This window comes from Phalacrocorax aristotelis, chromosome 24 (genome assembly GCF_949628215.1).
Source record: "Phalacrocorax aristotelis chromosome 24, bGulAri2.1, whole genome shotgun sequence".
NCBI classification, from domain to species: Eukaryota; Metazoa; Chordata; class Aves; order Suliformes; family Phalacrocoracidae; genus Phalacrocorax; species Phalacrocorax aristotelis.
This window is the reverse complement of record NC_134299.1, coordinates 3,708,688-3,723,478: the sequence shown is the minus strand read 5'-3', so window position 1 is coordinate 3,723,478 and position 14,791 is coordinate 3,708,688. Positions and strand designations below refer to the sequence as shown.

At 63.7% G+C, this 14,791-nt stretch overlaps 3 protein-coding genes across 11 annotated transcripts in view; 1 reads left to right on the top strand and 2 right to left on the bottom strand.

Annotated features, from left to right (window-relative positions):
- BIN3 (bridging integrator 3) overlaps nucleotides 1-4,884 on the top strand; it is a 41,304-nt gene extending 36,420 nt beyond the window's left edge. Inside the window, exon 9 of the mRNA XM_075117525.1 lies at nucleotides 3,653-4,884. Coding sequence (XP_074973626.1) covers nucleotides 3,653-3,799 — 147 coding nt within the window. The 3' untranslated portion in view covers nucleotides 3,800-4,884. The remainder of the gene's footprint in view (nucleotides 1-3,652) is intronic.
- Nucleotides 4,885-4,996: 112 nt separating this feature from the next.
- CCAR2 (cell cycle and apoptosis regulator 2) lies at nucleotides 4,997-10,245 on the bottom strand. 9 transcript variants are annotated; one of them, XR_012664238.1, is made up of 8 exons: nucleotides 9,998-10,090; nucleotides 9,450-9,584; nucleotides 9,182-9,257; nucleotides 8,529-8,662; nucleotides 8,119-8,275; nucleotides 6,359-6,555; nucleotides 5,888-6,271; nucleotides 4,997-5,804 (listed from the first exon to the last, which is right to left on the bottom strand). XR_012664238.1 is itself a non-coding variant. In XM_075117526.1 (5 exons), exons 2-5 carry the CDS (start codon nucleotides 9,534-9,536, stop codon nucleotides 5,644-5,646), a joined length of 498 nt encoding a protein of 165 aa, XP_074973627.1. In that variant the 5' UTR covers nucleotides 9,537-9,584; nucleotides 10,112-10,245; the 3' UTR covers nucleotides 4,997-5,643. The 9 variants fall into 9 exon arrangements, 3 of the variants coding, with proteins under 3 accessions (XP_074973627.1, XP_074973628.1, XP_074973629.1); XR_012664240.1 differs by having other exon boundaries at nucleotides 5,888-6,003; nucleotides 9,998-10,089; XR_012664236.1 differs by having other exon boundaries at nucleotides 5,888-6,555.
- Nucleotides 10,246-10,346: 101 nt separating this feature from the next.
- C24H8orf58 (chromosome 24 C8orf58 homolog) lies at nucleotides 10,347-12,302 on the bottom strand. The gene is made up of 6 exons (XM_075117490.1): nucleotides 12,176-12,302; nucleotides 11,256-11,761; nucleotides 11,015-11,170; nucleotides 10,839-10,926; nucleotides 10,663-10,757; nucleotides 10,347-10,580 (listed from the first exon to the last, which is right to left on the bottom strand). Exons 1-6 carry the CDS (start codon nucleotides 12,300-12,302, stop codon nucleotides 10,497-10,499), a joined length of 1,056 nt encoding a protein of 351 aa, XP_074973591.1. The 3' UTR covers nucleotides 10,347-10,496.
- Nucleotides 12,303-14,791: the final 2,489 nt, after the last annotated feature.

Below are 14,791 nucleotides of genomic sequence, written 5' to 3'. Positions count from 1 at the left end.
CCGAGGCTGCGCTCAGGCCTTGTCTCCCCCCACCCCCATTCAGGAGCTCTTTCCCCAGGGGCTGCGCAGCGTTTCCCCCCATCGCAGGTGGCTGAAATAAAAAAGAAAAGGGAAGTAACTTGCCCAAGGTAACTTAATGAGTCAGTGGCGAGCCCAGAATAGCACCTGGGAGCCCTGACTCACTGCAGCGGCTGTTCACCCACAGGGACCTGGGCAGCGGAGGGCAGCCGGGGGGCTGCTGCGGTGATGCCGGGAGCATCTTCGTCCCTGTCCCCATCCCAACATCGCAGGTGTGAGCCGGCGATGGGAGGCATGTGCACAGTGATGGGCTTTGCTGCCGCCCCCGGCCAGACCCATTCATCCTGCTGTGGCTTCCAGGGTTATCTGTCCCTCCATGCCTCATTGAGCTTATTTAGCATCTCAGGGGTTTCGTGTTACTCGGTGGAATTTCTATTTTCAGCCTCTTCTGTGGGTTCCTCTGGGAGAAATGGTTGGCTGATGGGGCTCAAGCGTGCATCCCTCAAGGAAAGGGGCAGATGGGGACTGGGAGGCTGGGGTCAGCTCTGTCCTTGGCCGCAGGCAGCCAGCGGCTGGCACCGTGCCTCCCGTGACTCTGGGCTTGCTGCTCCCTGGGTCAAACACGCCATTCGAAGGTGGCCCTGGGTGCAAAACTGCAGTTTCCCCCCTCTTTTTTTTGGGTCCTGGAGAAAGCAGGGAGAGTTGAAGTGAGACAAGTGTGTGACAAGTAGCACCAGCCAGCGTGACAGTGAGCTGTGATGGCCCAGCTGCCTTGCTGGGAACAAGTGGTGCCATGGCAAAGGGAAGGACCCCGCTTCCAACCAGCTCCAGAGCAGCAGCTTTATGGCTTTGACCCAACGAGACCCTCCAGGACCTCCTCGCTGGGCGGCTGAGTTCCCATGGCACAGCTTGGCTGCAGGCCCTGGTGCCGGGTGTCTCCTGACGGCATGACATGCCCCGAGCTCGCAGGGGCTGTAACATTCAACACCAAATACTTCTGTCCACCCACATGCCCGGGGCCAAGCCAACAGAGGCAAATATTTCCCTGGCTGGGGACTTTGAAGTGGCCACATGAAGATGAAAGGGGGAGAGTTTGAGCCCTGTTGCTGGTGCGAGAGCGCGAGCAAGACTTCCTTCCCTCTTTGCACTTTATTTTCCTGCTAGAAAACACGATACTCCTCTGGGTTTTAATGAAACAGGTTAAAAGCTGGGGCTTGCAAGGCAGGACTCTGTGGGGCAGCGCCGCGCGCTGGGGTGAGCTGCTGCAGTCCAGCCCTGGCAGCGACCCTGGGCTTTTGTTTTGCGTAGGGCCGACATAAACACAACCTGCCGCCGCCCGGCTGTGGCATTGTAAACACGATCTATAGAAAATCAGGAGAACACGGTGTCCCGAAACAGAATTAGTTCAAGACAGGTGGACTCGGGGCCGTTGGCTCGGTCTCAAAGGCGAGTTGGAGATGGGATTTGATGGGATGGGGACGGAGCATATGGTATCCATAGCTGGAAAAGTACTGAGCTGCAGGCAGACGCGGGCTTGCCGGCAGCAGGTACCGTGACGGCGACCGCAGGGCGAGCTGCCTGTGGTGCAGCAGGGTCCCCCGCTGCTGGGGCTGTCAGTGGGACAGCCCCGGTTCATCCTGGGGTGCGTTCCCCCTCCCCAGCACCCACCCCGGTGCAGGGAAACCCCCCCCCATAGAGGCTGTGAGGGTTTTCACCCTTATTTCAGTGGGAGAACAGCATCGGGGGATCAATGCCTGTGGGATCTCGCTGATAAAGCACAGGAGACTCGGATGGCGATGCATGCTAGCGCCCTGGATGACTGCCTACTGGTTAGACACTGGGTCCTACTGGGGAAGAAGAGCATCCCCAAGGAGACCCACTGGGCCCGGGGGACCCGGCGTCTCCCGCAGGACGGGCTCGATGGCTGCGGCACGTGGGCGGTGGAGGTGGGGGCAGCGCCCAAAATGTTTACTTTGCCTTGCCCGTTCAATACAGAGGAGATGCTGCTGTGGCCGCTGGCATGCCCAGGGCTTGGGGGGCAATCCTCAGGGTGGGAGCAGCAGCTCCCCCGGCTGCACACAGCTGCCTCCGGCCCTGCCACCCTGGGGAGATTTGTTTCAGTGTGCCGGCGCCTTTTCTGTGCCGGAATTGGCAGCGGCGCTTGGCCATATGTGAATGAACTGAACCCATCTGACATCGGGCTGGGGATGAGGGACATGGAGGGCTCCTCCAGAGCCCCAGCACCAGGCTTTGCAGCCCTCTGTCCAGGGAACCGTGCTCACCCGTGACATTGCTGAGGGATTATGGTGGTGGCAGGTGTTTTTGGCACCCATTGCTTGAGTGGGACTGGGGCTGCAGCCGGCGGGGAGGATGCACTGGGGTGACCTAGTTGTGGGACGGTGGTTTGGTAGAGGGGGCTGCAATGGGGTGGGGTGTCTGTTGCCCGCACACCTGCCTGCTCAGCCCTGCTGCTGCGGAGTGAGGTTTGTTAGTCACTGTGTAAAGGAGCATTGATGCTGAATCACCCAGCGCCTGCTGCGTGGGGAGACCCAGCCCCAGAGCAACCCCTGCCGCACCCCGGTATGGGCAGACACAGGGGAGGGGTGGGGGGGAGTGCGTAGGCAACTGGCAAAGGCATGTGGGTCCCCAGCATCTCCCCTCCGCCCTGCCCAAAATAAGCATCATTTTTGAGCAAGATTAGGGGAACCGGTCTCCATGGAGACTGTGCATGTCTTCACACTGGCGCTGCTGGAGATGCTGGGGCCAACCCCGAGTGCCCACCGAGCCTCGCCTGTGCCCCTCTGCAAAATGGGAGCAACGCTGGCATCGTCTGGCCAGGGGGACAGTGCTTCCCTGCCAGAGGTGGAGGCAGGAGGGGTGCCAGGCATCCCCATTACCTTCTACAGGGCACAGCAGCCCTCCGAGCCGGAGCTGGGGGCCCTGACTCCGCCACCCTGCCCACAGCACCGAGGGGGTCCCGCAGGCAGGGCTCGCTGCCAGCGCCCGCCGGGCACCGCGGCAATCCTTTGGCGAGGGCCCACGCCCGAGCAGGCAGCCCATTGCCATCTGCCTCCGCTGACCCACTGGCTCCCACTCCGGGAAGCACTGCTCGTTGCCGGAGTTAATTGGCGGTGCTAATTAGCACATTATTAAAACACCCCTCCCCCCCCCCCCACTGCTTCATGCAGGGTATGGCACTGCCAGGCGTGATGCTCACCGTGCTCGCCATGCCCCTGCCTGAGGAGCAAAGACCTGTTGCAGAGCCAGGCAGTGTGGGCAGGCGCTCGTCCCGGTGCCGGTGACACCGGCGACAGGCAAGGGACAGCCCGGCTGCGGCACGGAGCTGGCGGCTGCACGGCAGTGCCGGGTGCCGGCGGCAGCCCCGCGCACGCAGCTCCCCAGATGGGAAGCGAGCAGAGAAGGGCAGCGTGTTATTAAAATGTGTTGAGTTGTAATAATCTAAGGGGGTGGTATTAACACATGGGAGGAAGCTATTTTAGAAACAGAAATGCTAAGGCGAGGGGCTGGCTCGGGCAGCGCTGCACCTCTTGGCTCCCACGACACTGTGGGGAGAAGACCCCCGCACCCAGGCCTCTGCCCCACTCGCCCTCATCTTTCTCCCCTCACCCCCCAGGTCGTCTACTACACAGAGATGCACAAGATCTTCGGGGACCTGACGGCGCAGATCGACAGGCCCGGCTTGAGCGATGAGCAGCGGGAGCGGGAGAACGATGCCAAGCTGAGCGAGCTGCGGGCTTTGTCCATCGTGGCTGATGACTGAGCGCTGCGGTGGGATGCCAGTGATGGGGAAGGGCCAGGGGATTCCCCCCCCACTCCAGCTCCCACAGCCAGGCTACTCCCCACCTTTTCCCTCCTGGGGATGGATTCAGGGGCTTTAGCCACTGGCTGCTCCCTTTACCCCCATGGCTCTGCCCCCCTGCCAGGACAAGGTATTGCCTGGAGCCAGGGTGGGGGACACAGCAGGGCTCCCCCCTCCCCAGCCAGCTGTTTTCCAAAGGCAGCATCTGGATTGTCTCTGCCCCAGCTGCCTTTTAGGGTTTGCCTTAAAAAGGAGTTTGCAGTAGAGGAGGGACGTAAGCCATGCCAATGAGCTGAAAAAAACGGGGAGCGGGCTGGGGGCTGGTGGCCGTTCCCTTGCCCCAGCTCAAATTCTGCACCTTCACAGTGCTGTGTTGGCCTGGCCTGCCTCAGCACTCCCCGCACCCATCCCAGCTCCGGATCGGGCCCAGGCTCCTTGCTTTTCCAGCAGGGGGACAGGGTTGCTCCTGCTGCTGGGCCGTTCACTTTGTGCCTTAGGAGCCCAGTAGCTCCCCCCGGGGGAAGGTAAAAGTGTACAAATTCCCTTTTTGGAGGCATCAGGATGGGGTGATGAAAGGGCTGCGCTTCCCCCACCAAGCATTAAGCGTTGCTGCACTCGGAATCCACCCCATTTTAAGCATTAACAGCGCAAAGTGCATCTGCCCCACAGCTGGGGGGGGGGGGTGCACATCTGCGGGTGCTCACCGAGGGGTCTGGGTGGGGTGCCCAGAGCCCAGGTCCGAGGAAGGGAGGGTGATGCAAAAGGGAAATGCAACTGAGCCAGGAGCAAACCCAGAGAAAAATGAGGGGCTGGGGGGGGGCTCCACAGCCAGAGTCGGCCGTAGCCGCCCCTCGGTGTCTGGGGAGGGACGGGGGGGCTCCGCCACTCTTCTCCAATAAAGTTTTTGGCAGAGCAGCGCCGGGCCAGGGGCTGCGTCCGGGGTTTGCGTCCAAGGGGGTGCGCGGTGCCAATGGCGAGCTGCTGCCGCCCCCTGCCGCCGCCTGCCAGCCACTGCCGCGGGCCCCGGGCCCCCCGCCTGCAGCACGACCCTTACTTTAATTTTAAGAAAGGTATTACAGGGCTGGAGGAGGGGGTGGGAAAGACAAAAAGAGGGATAAAACAGCGCCTGAAGAGACGCAGAAAGGAAACAGCTTCAGCAAAGCACAAGAAATGCAATTTTAGAGTCGCATACAGTGACTTCAAGCCCAAGCTGGCACCTTTCAGCATATGCAGGGGCCCTCCCCTGCTACCCCCCATGTCCTGGGATGAGCCGCTGCTGTGTACGAAAGCAATTACAGGGCTGGCATGGTGTGGGGCTGATAACTGCAGCAAAGAAACTTGCTGCAGGCACAGCAGCAACCCAGGGCTCCCCCCAGGTGCCAGGCAGCCTGCGGCACAGCGAGCGCCACGTGTTTGGGTCCCTCCATCCTAAACAAGCCAGTCTGACCCCTACTTGTGCATCCAGCTCAGAGCACCGAGAGGGCCCATGCCTCAGCTCTGATATACACGTGGCTGCAAGATTTCCTACCTAGGAGGTTTCCTCTAAACACAAACAAGTGACTGGAGCAAACCTTGCGCATCCCTACAGCTGCCCTGGCTCTGCCTGCCCGGGGGTGGGAGCCAGCTCAAGCCCAGCACTGCAGGGAGAGGGCCGGGACAGAAGAGGCTCACAGGGACCCTGCCACCACCCATGACCCCTCTGTGTGACATCCAGGCAGGAAGGGACTTTGCTCTCTCCTGCTGATTCCTCGTGAAAGCAGCCATGAGTCGAGAAGAGGTGACTGACAGCTCACAAAGAGGGGATCTCATGTCCCAGCACATCCCTCCCCAGCTTGACATCCAGCACGTGGGTTTTGCTCTCCAGGTAGATCTGGCTCCTCCGCTTTCTCCAGCAGCTTCCCCAGGTTGAGCACCATGATGTTGTTGGGGACCTGGGTCGGGGCAGGAGGCAGCAGAGAGAGGTTTCCTAGAACAAGAATGACTTGTCACCCACCACACAACCTCCAAGAGCACAGTCTCCACTGTACCCCCCAGCATCCCTCCACCTACCAAAAAGCTCCTCTTCCCTTTGGTGCGGATACCCACAGAAATTCAAACTGAAGTACACAAAGGCTAGGAGAGCATCCAGGGGGCCAGTCTGCGCTTGGGTCCAGAGCCTTGGGTTGCTGAAACAAAGATGCGCATTAGGGATGGGAGAGGCTGAGCTCCGCAAAACCCAGTGCTGCAGAGCGCGGTCCAGGCTGTGCCAAGACAGTGCCCAGGACAAGCGGGATTGAACCAGGGACACCAGGTTCCCCCAGCTATACACCGACATCTGCTCAGCCGCCTCCTCTGCCCTTTTGACAGCCCTTTCTGGCTCTGGGTTCCTGGTCTTCGATAGCTCTTCTTCTCCGGCAAGGCCAGCAGCGCCTTGTATAGTGCTTGTAGCATCTCCTGGAAGAGCTCAGCCATGATCACAGCCGCTTCAGGGAGGGAGAGGGGCACAGGGGACGTGCCTGCCCCATGACGTGCCAAGCCTACCTCGGAGGAGAGCTGCTCCCATCTCCTGCACTCCATCAGGGTGTAGAGGGAGATGCTGGAGCAGGCAGCCTGCCTGTCCTGCCAGGGATGGGCTTCAAGGGATGGTTCCCTGCGGGCTTTAGGCTCCAGCGGTAGCTTGGTGGTGTCCAAGGCAGCCACATGCTGGTCGGGGGCCTCCATCTCCTCCTAAAACCACCCTGTTGAGGTGTCCCCAGAGTTGGACCTCGCCTTCCCCGGAACACAGCCTGGTCCAAGCACCCACGGAAATAAAAGCACTTTCTGGGACATCCGATCTATCATGGCACCCAGCATCACAGCGCTTGGCCCCGTGGCAAAGCCTCATCATTGCAGGCTTCTCGTCCGGCAATGGAGGCAGCAAGGGTCCCTTCTCCACCTTGGGCTGGCACGAGGCTTCCCACCTCCTCCAGGGAGTCCTGCCCAGATGGCCAGCAGGAAAATCACCCCCGCTTCCCACCGGTACCTGAATTCAGCAAACCAGAGCCTGTGGCACAGTGGGGAAGAGCAGTCAGGGGTGCCCCACCCCCAGCAGAAAGCAGGGAGCTGGGCCCCTCTAAAACCCCAGTGCCGGCAGGGAGGCTGCAACGACAGGAGTGAAGGGGACAGGATCGGAGCCCTGACAGGTCATGGAAAGGCTGATGACTGTCCCCAGCGAGGCTATTTGCAGGGACACGGAACAAGACCCCGGCCCAAGAGCATCCCCTGCCCAAGCCCACACCCAGATCCCATACAGTCACTGCTGGGACCGAGCCAAGCCTCCTCCCCCAGCACGGAGAACTTCATCTCCCCTCAGCTGTTCCTTCCCAACCGCATCACATGCCAGGCCAGGTTTAAGCAAAATAAAATCAGTTGCCACGGTTACCCAGAGCAGCGATGCTATATATAACTGCCACGCAAGGAGCCGAGCCCATGTGCCCGAGCGAGGGCCACGCTCTTCCACGGGTGGCACGTGGGGAGCTGAGCCCTGGCAGACCTTGTGCCGGTTCCCGAGCGGGGAAAGGCCTGTGGCAGCCCCGCAGGGGTGGTCTGCGGTGTCCTGGGTGGGCAGCGGCCATGTGCTGCTTCTTGGCCAGCTGCTCCATGGCCTGGAGGTGCCACACTCCTCGCTGCTGGCTGCAGCTGGATTAAACCCCAGCTGGGCTCTCCTAAATCCACCTTGCTTCCCTTGTGGCTTCGTCTGCATCACTGTGTCACCCCGTGCAGGGCTGCCAGCCCTCCCCTGCCACCTAATGCCCAGCAACCTGCCTCTCCTCCATCCAGCGCATCCACCCCTGCGTTCCCAAGGCCGCTCAGCAAAGCCCAGCTCCTGCTCTGTGCCATCAGCTCCTCCTGCCATCCCTGCACTCAGAGGGATTTCACCCAACGGAAACTTAACCTGAGCATTCCCAGCGGTGCAAACTCTGCTCTCATCTGGAAACCTGCTCGTGAACAGGCAGTCCTTTCCCAGTGCTGGGTCTGCACACCAGCAGGGCCGCACGCTGCCTGCTCTCCGCACCAGGCGGGGGAGGAGGACTCCATCTTGTATAGTAAAAGTGGATAATTACCAGTTTCTTGCACCACCCACAAAATCCCAGCGTTAATAGGGAAAGCTTACGGAACGGGGGAATTAACTCTACAATGCGGTGTGCCCTCAGCCTTGATTTCTGAAACGCTACCGAGTGAAGCACCTCGGCGCTCAGACCTCTGAAGAGCAGAGGGAAGGGATGCTGCCGCTCAGAGGTGCCCGAGCTGGCGGCACTCACCGCTTCGTGTGGCCGCTCAGGTCCAGCCCAGCCCGTGCCATGCGAATGGCCGCGCACACCAGGACCGTGGGCTCAGCGTTGGGATGGGGCCGTCCCATGATGGGGACCATTCCTCACTGACAAGGACAACTTCATCCTCTTTCCTCACCATCAGGGACTAGGCAGAGACAGGCGATGAGCCTGGCTGCGTCGCAGCATCCTAACTGTCCCCCTCCCTCCCCAAAGCCCCCGTCCGCCTTGGGGACGGGACCCCCAGAGGACATGACCAGCTTTTGCAGATGCCATCCCACAACCAGCCTGGCAGTAAATGCAGGTGACAGCACACCACCAAACCTAAGGGCTTTCCCCCAAAACTGGGTGAATTACCCCTCACCGGGACTGCCAAGGCCAGCACACGCACGGCTCCGCACCTCAGTTTGCTTTGTCGGATGCTCAGGAGCCTTCCCTTGCTCCAGATGATCCGGGGGCCCCGGGGCCATCGCCTGGGTGAGAGAGCCACAAGATCCTGCACCAAGAGCAGACTTTCCTCCTCCTCACCTTGGCCCTGAAAGCAGAATCAGCATCACCTGGAGCAGCCTCAGCATCCTCCTTGGGGTCAGCCACCAGGATACGGCTGGGGTGCTGCTGGCGAGGGGCTGGGTGGGGGGAAGGCATCCGGCTGGCCCAGGCAGAGGCGGTAGAAGCCACGGGGCAGCCGGGTGCTGGGTGCTGCTGTAGCATCTCGCCAGCATCACGGATGGGCCTGGAGGCAGAGAACCGTGCCGAGGGTGCTGGGGCTCGATCTGAGCAGGCTCACCCGACAGCGGTCCCCACGCACGCAGTGTGGGCGCACAGGGCTGGCTGCCCCAAGGCTTACAGAAACAAGAGGGATCCTCTCTGACCACAAATATCCCCCCAAAAACTCACTGCATGGCCAGACCACCCAGTAGGGAAGGGCCCCACATCTTAAGGTCTGGCCTAGGTGAGTGTTTTGTGCTGCAGAAGGCACAGGTGGTGATGGGGAACAGGGGAGGGGGTGCCCAGATGCCCACCCCGCCGTGGGGACACACATCCCCATCCTTACCATCTGCCTGAGTCACTCCTGTCCCTGCCCCGGGGCATCTCCCCAGGTGGTTCAGGAGATGGAAAGAGGTTCACTGCTGGGGAGGGGGGAACAAGGATTGTAAGACCCCGTGGCAGCACCCAGGAGCGAGTCTGCTCCAGAAAACCTAAACAGCATCCCCTCACCACGCTGTGCTCATGGCCAGCCTTCCCCGGGGTCACTGCCAGAGACCCCCTCCCACCCCTCGGTGCCCAGATCCGTCCCCCCCGTGATAAGGACGAGCACTCACCTTTCCAGGGAAGGAGCGGTGGGATGCGGCGAGGCCGGAGCTGGGGCTGGGCTCCGAGGATGCCCTGCTGCTGCCCAGGGGTGGCATGGGCGGGAGCGGAGCTGGGGGTCTCGGGAGAGGCTGCGGGATACGCGGCTGGGAAGGGAAAAACCCCAAGTCACAGTAGGAAATCGCCAGGGAAGAGAGGGGATAGAGGGGGTAACGGGGGTATCTGATGAGAGAGCGCCTGGCAGCTTTCGTCAGCATCATCCCCACCTGCGGTGCCCGGTCCTTCACCATGCAGACCCGAGGACACGATGAGGGGCTCCATCGGCACCAAAACGGCACCGGAGCATCCCCCCAGGCCCGGCCCCCTCCTCACCTCAGCTGGAAGAAGAGCTCCTCGTCCACCACCCCAACCTCTCCTGCAGGCTGCTGACCCCCCTGGGGAGGACCCGCTGCCTCTCCCCCACCTCCGATGCGATCGGGAGCATCCCCCCCCTCCTCACACCCCCCCCGCCGCCTCCCCTCGGCAGGGACCCCTCCCCCGGCATCCCCTCCCCACCCACCCGCGGCAGCAGCTCGGCGGGGAGCAGGGGGCTTGGGAGGGGGTGGGTGAGCTTTAGCCCCACCCCGAGGCAACAGGACCCCCCCCCCGGAGCCCAGCCCGCCCCGAGGCTGACCTGAGAGGGGGCCGGCGGGGGGGGTCCTGGGGGTTGGGGGGGGGGAGGGGGAGTAGCAGCCGCTTAAACTGGGCTGTGGGACCGGGCGGACAAAAGGAGCGGAAAAGCCATCGGAAGTGATGCGGCAGTGACGCGTCCTCACGTGACGTCACGCCGGGTTGAGGAGAGTGACATCACCACGCAACAGCACATCACTTTGCAAAGAGCCACCTCTTTCGCAGTGAAAAGGCTTTATTTTGGGAAAAAGTGAAGGGGGGGGGGTAGCGCCAGGCCGGGGACCGGCCCCGGGTGGGTGTGACATCATACGGCAGGGTGTGATGCAATAGGTGCAGCGCTGCTCCTTCCATCCAGGGGCGGCCGTGGGACCGGGACCCCTCCCCAAGTCCTACCTGCATCGGCCGCCCCGCAGCGAGCGGCGGGTCAGGCGGGTGAGCAGCACCTTCACCCGGCCCCAGTGCGAGCGCCCGTCCTGCTGGGGGGACACAGCCGTCAGTGGTGGGGGACCTGCGGGACCCCCGCCCTCCTCACCCCACAACCCTCCCGGCCCGTACCTTGTCTGGTGTCGGGGCGCCCTCAGAAGGGTCCAGAAGGCTGGGGAAGCTGGCCGAGTGTCCCCACGTCCTCCGGCACGGCCCGGGGTCGGGCGCTGCGATGACGGAGGGGATAAAGCCGGTGTGGGGGTCCAGCCGGGCACAGCCCCACCATCCCCGCATCCCACCTTGCTCACCTGGTGCCTGGCTGTCCGAGCAGGAGCGCAGGCGGAACCGCTCGCCCCTCCACACGGCCGGATCCTGCCCCGGCACCTCCCGGGTGGGCTGTGGGTGAGGATAGACAGGGTGTGAGCTGGGACTCTCCAGCACCACCACCGCCACCCTGAGCACCCCACATCCTCCCAGCCCTTACCACGGTGTCAGGGCGGGTACGCCGGGCGTCTGCCGCCTGCTGCCGGAGGAGCCGGTTGTCCTGCTGCAGCCGGGCCAAGCGCTCCAGCATCTGGCAGACGTGCTCCAGGTATCGCAGCCCCTGCCCTGGCACGGGTAGCACCACCTCCAGCCCAGCCTGCGGGCGAGCGGGGGGCTCGAGGGCTGCTGGGCAGCTGAGCCCCCCGCCCCAGCACGCACCCACCCCTTCCCCAGCACTGCACCATTTCCTCGGGGTCCTCTGCGCTGGGCTCCTCTGGTTCCCGGGGGTCCCGTGCCGGCTCTGCCCGCAGGTCGGCCGAGCTGGTGCTGCATCGGCCGAGCTGTCGCGGGCAGCGCCCGGGCACCCGCTGCCTCCTGCTGCGCTGCGCTGCCTGCACCAACTTCTTGCTGCCCGAGCAGCTGCGGGGCAGCCGGGGGGGTTCAGTGCTCGGCTCCTCTCCGGGGGGGCTCTTTGCCGATGGGAAGCCATCAAGGGAGAAGCTGCTTTCGGAGCCCAATGGGGTGGATGGCGAGTGGTCGTTGCCGGCCATCTCCACTCCGGAGTCCTCCGACTCTGATTTGAGGAGCCGCCCGCTTGCCAGGGGGCTGCCAGGGGAGACAGGTGCTGGTGGGGGGGGTCCCCAGGTGCTCATCCCGCCCGGGGGCTGCCGCGGGCTCTCCTGCAGCCGGCGGTAGACGCTGGCGGAGGTGCGCACCACGCAGCTCTCCGCCGTCTCCCAGGGACCATCTGCGGGGTGAGGGAAGCCAGATGCTGTTGGATTGGGGGGGGGGGGGGGGGGTCCCCGGATGGAGGCAGGGCAGGGCGCTCGCCGCCCCTACATGCCCAAGCGTGGGCCTGCCACCCCTCCCAGCCCCTCGAGCCACCCTGCAGCAGTTCCAGCCATGCCCGAAGCCGTTCTCCCTGCTGCCATGCAGAGTTAGAGCCCCCCCCACCCAGGGACCCATCTCCAGAGGGTCCCTGCAGCCCCTGCCTGGTGCTGGGGATGCTTGTACGATGGCAGCACATTGTCGCTGCTCCCCAGAAACATGCCCCCACGCCCAGCCCCATCCTCCCTCCCCGCACTGCAGAGCTGCCTGGGGAGCACCCGTGCTCCTCGCCCTGACCTAGCCAGGGCTGCACAAGCAACCACTCGCACCGCACCCTGCTCCGGCTTGGTGCCGGCCGACCCAGGACAGAGCAGGGCCACAGGGTGCATCCTCCCCCCGCTGTGGGATGGCTCCAGGGACCCCTGGTTCGTGTCTCTTATCCCCGCAGCGTAGGAAGGCATCGCCAGCCAGGATGTGCCTACGCTCACCCTGCAGCTCAGGGTGGGATTGCAGAGAGGCACCTGGGGGTCTTGGCCCTCCTTGCGTGGAAACTCACCTCCCTCCCCAACCAGGCCACGGCAGAGGGCTCAGGGAGGTGGGGAGCAAAGCTTTGACACCCTCCTGGCTCTCGGCTCGGGGTGCAGAGCTGCCCACCCCTGCCCCGACAAGCCTCTGCTTGGAGGCTCACACACCCCAACGCACTCACAGCAGCTGAACCTCCTCTTCCAGACGGCGCGGGAGCCACCCCACATCACCGAGAGCCGGAGCCGACTGCCGGGCGCGCGTCCCGGCGCTCCCTTTTATAGCCACCCCAGCCGGCGACGGGCCCTGTATCCAGAGGCACCTCATTACAGGACTGGTTCCCAACTGGTTCCTTTCAGGATTTGGGATCAGCGATACTGGCTGGGCCGGTGGTTAAGGGCTCCCTTCCCACCCCAAGTGGGAAGGCAAGAGGGTTGGCTGGGCACCGGCAGGCTGCAGGCAGAGAGCTGGGTGCTGGATGAATCCCACCGCTCTGGGAAAACCCTTCTCAGGGCCAAATTCACCAAACAGGGGTCCCCAGTGCTGCCAAATTCTTCCCCCCCTTGGTGCAGCCACATTGCTTCAGCCGGGCCCGGAGCCACCCACCGCACATCCCTCGTGGGCTGGCAAGGCCGGTGCCCGCAGGGGAGCCGGCACCAGGGGGTCACGGCCAGCCGGCACACAATCCCGCCGTTCAGCGACTGCATGAATCCCAGCAATTCCGTGGGGTGGCCCCTCCGCCCCGGCACAGCCGGCTGCCGGCAGCCCCGCTCCCACGTCCCGAATTGCCACAGGCTGCTGGGGCTGCGCGGGATGACCCCACGTGCCGAGGGGCTGCGTTCCTCCCCGCCACGGCGCTTCCCCCACCACCATGGGGGTTTCACTGGGGTTTGGAGCCCCACCAGGATGGGGGGCACAGGAGGTTCCTCATTGCCAGGAGAGCTCAAATCTCCCCCCGGGAGCTGCCGCCATGCCAAAGGTCCCCCTGAGTCCACAGCTCTGGTTTAGACCCCCAGCACCTTCCAGGCTCTGCTGCTGGAGGGGGGTCCCCAGCATGGCCCGAGCCGGGGGGGGACAACATATAGAGATGGGGTGTGGTGTTCTGGGACCCCCACACTGCATGTGGGGACGCGGCAGACTTGACCCCACTGCAGGCACAGACTCGTCAGCCCAAATATACACTGGAAGGCAAAACCTGGTTTGAATTCCCAGCAGAGCCTCCCAGCAGGGAGGGGCACAACCCGGGGGGTCCCAGAGACCCCCCTTTCAGCACAGACATGACAAACTGGGGGGTAGCAGGACCCCCCTCCAGCACAGACACCCTAAATCCGGAATCCCTGAGGATCCCCTCCAGCATGAACTTTGCAGGCTGAGAACACACAGGAGACCCCCAGCTGCATGGAGTGGGGGTGGAGGAAGGGGTGTCCCCCAGAGCCCACCGACTCACCACACTGCGGTTCCACTCTGAAGGCTCCGCGGCGGTGCAGCATCCCCGGGCAGGGGCGAACCGGGGTCCGAGGAGTGCAGAGAGGACGGCCCCACTCCTCCTCCTCCTCCTCCTCCTCCTCCTCCTCCTCCTCCTCCTCCTCCTCCGCTTTATGGGGCAGGGCGGCGGGGCGCGGCGGGGCGGGGCGGGGCGGGGGGGGGCGCTCCCTGCACGGGCAACACCTTTGCCCCCAGCCCCGGCCCGGTGCTCTCTGCTCATGCCCTCCGGTTTTAACCCCCCACCCTCCCGGAGTCAGAAACATTTTATTTCCTCTTTTTTTCCCCCTGCACACGCTGCCGGGCTGGCAGGGAGGGGAGGAGAGACGGGCAGGAGTGTCTCCATCCCTCCTTCCCGGGGGATGCTTCGTTAAAGTCCTAACAGCATTGAGCATTGCAGAGCTGGAGCCGGCAGGGGGCTGCCCCCCCTCCCCCCACCTGCATGAGACCTGGCAGGGACCCCGGGCAGAGGGACCCCCGGGCAGAGGGACCCCCGGGCAGAGGGACCCCCGGGCAGAGGGACCCTGGTGCACCCACAAGAAGGGCCCAGGGCTGATCCCTCTGGGGGAATTTGGGGATGGTGAGAGTTCGGCGGAGCCCAGGGGTGAATGGGGGGGGCTTGCAGTGCACCCCCAGCAGGCAGCGGGACAGGGGAGCCAGCTGGGGATGTGGGGAGCCATGGGACGTGGGAAGGGGCTCGTCCTCTCCCAGGTTCGGTGGGGAGCTGCTGATAACAGCAAAGCCCAGATAACAGCAAAGCCCATCTCCGTGCAAACAGGCGCGGAGGGGTGGAGAGCAGCGATAAGAGCCCACCTGGGCCTCTGCGGGACAAAGGCCCTGATCAACAGCCCACAGTAAAGTCCCGACACCTCCCAGGGGTGCCCGGAGCAGGGTGGGGGGACAGTCCGGCCCCGTGGGGAGCCCTGACCTTCCCGGGAGCAGGGCA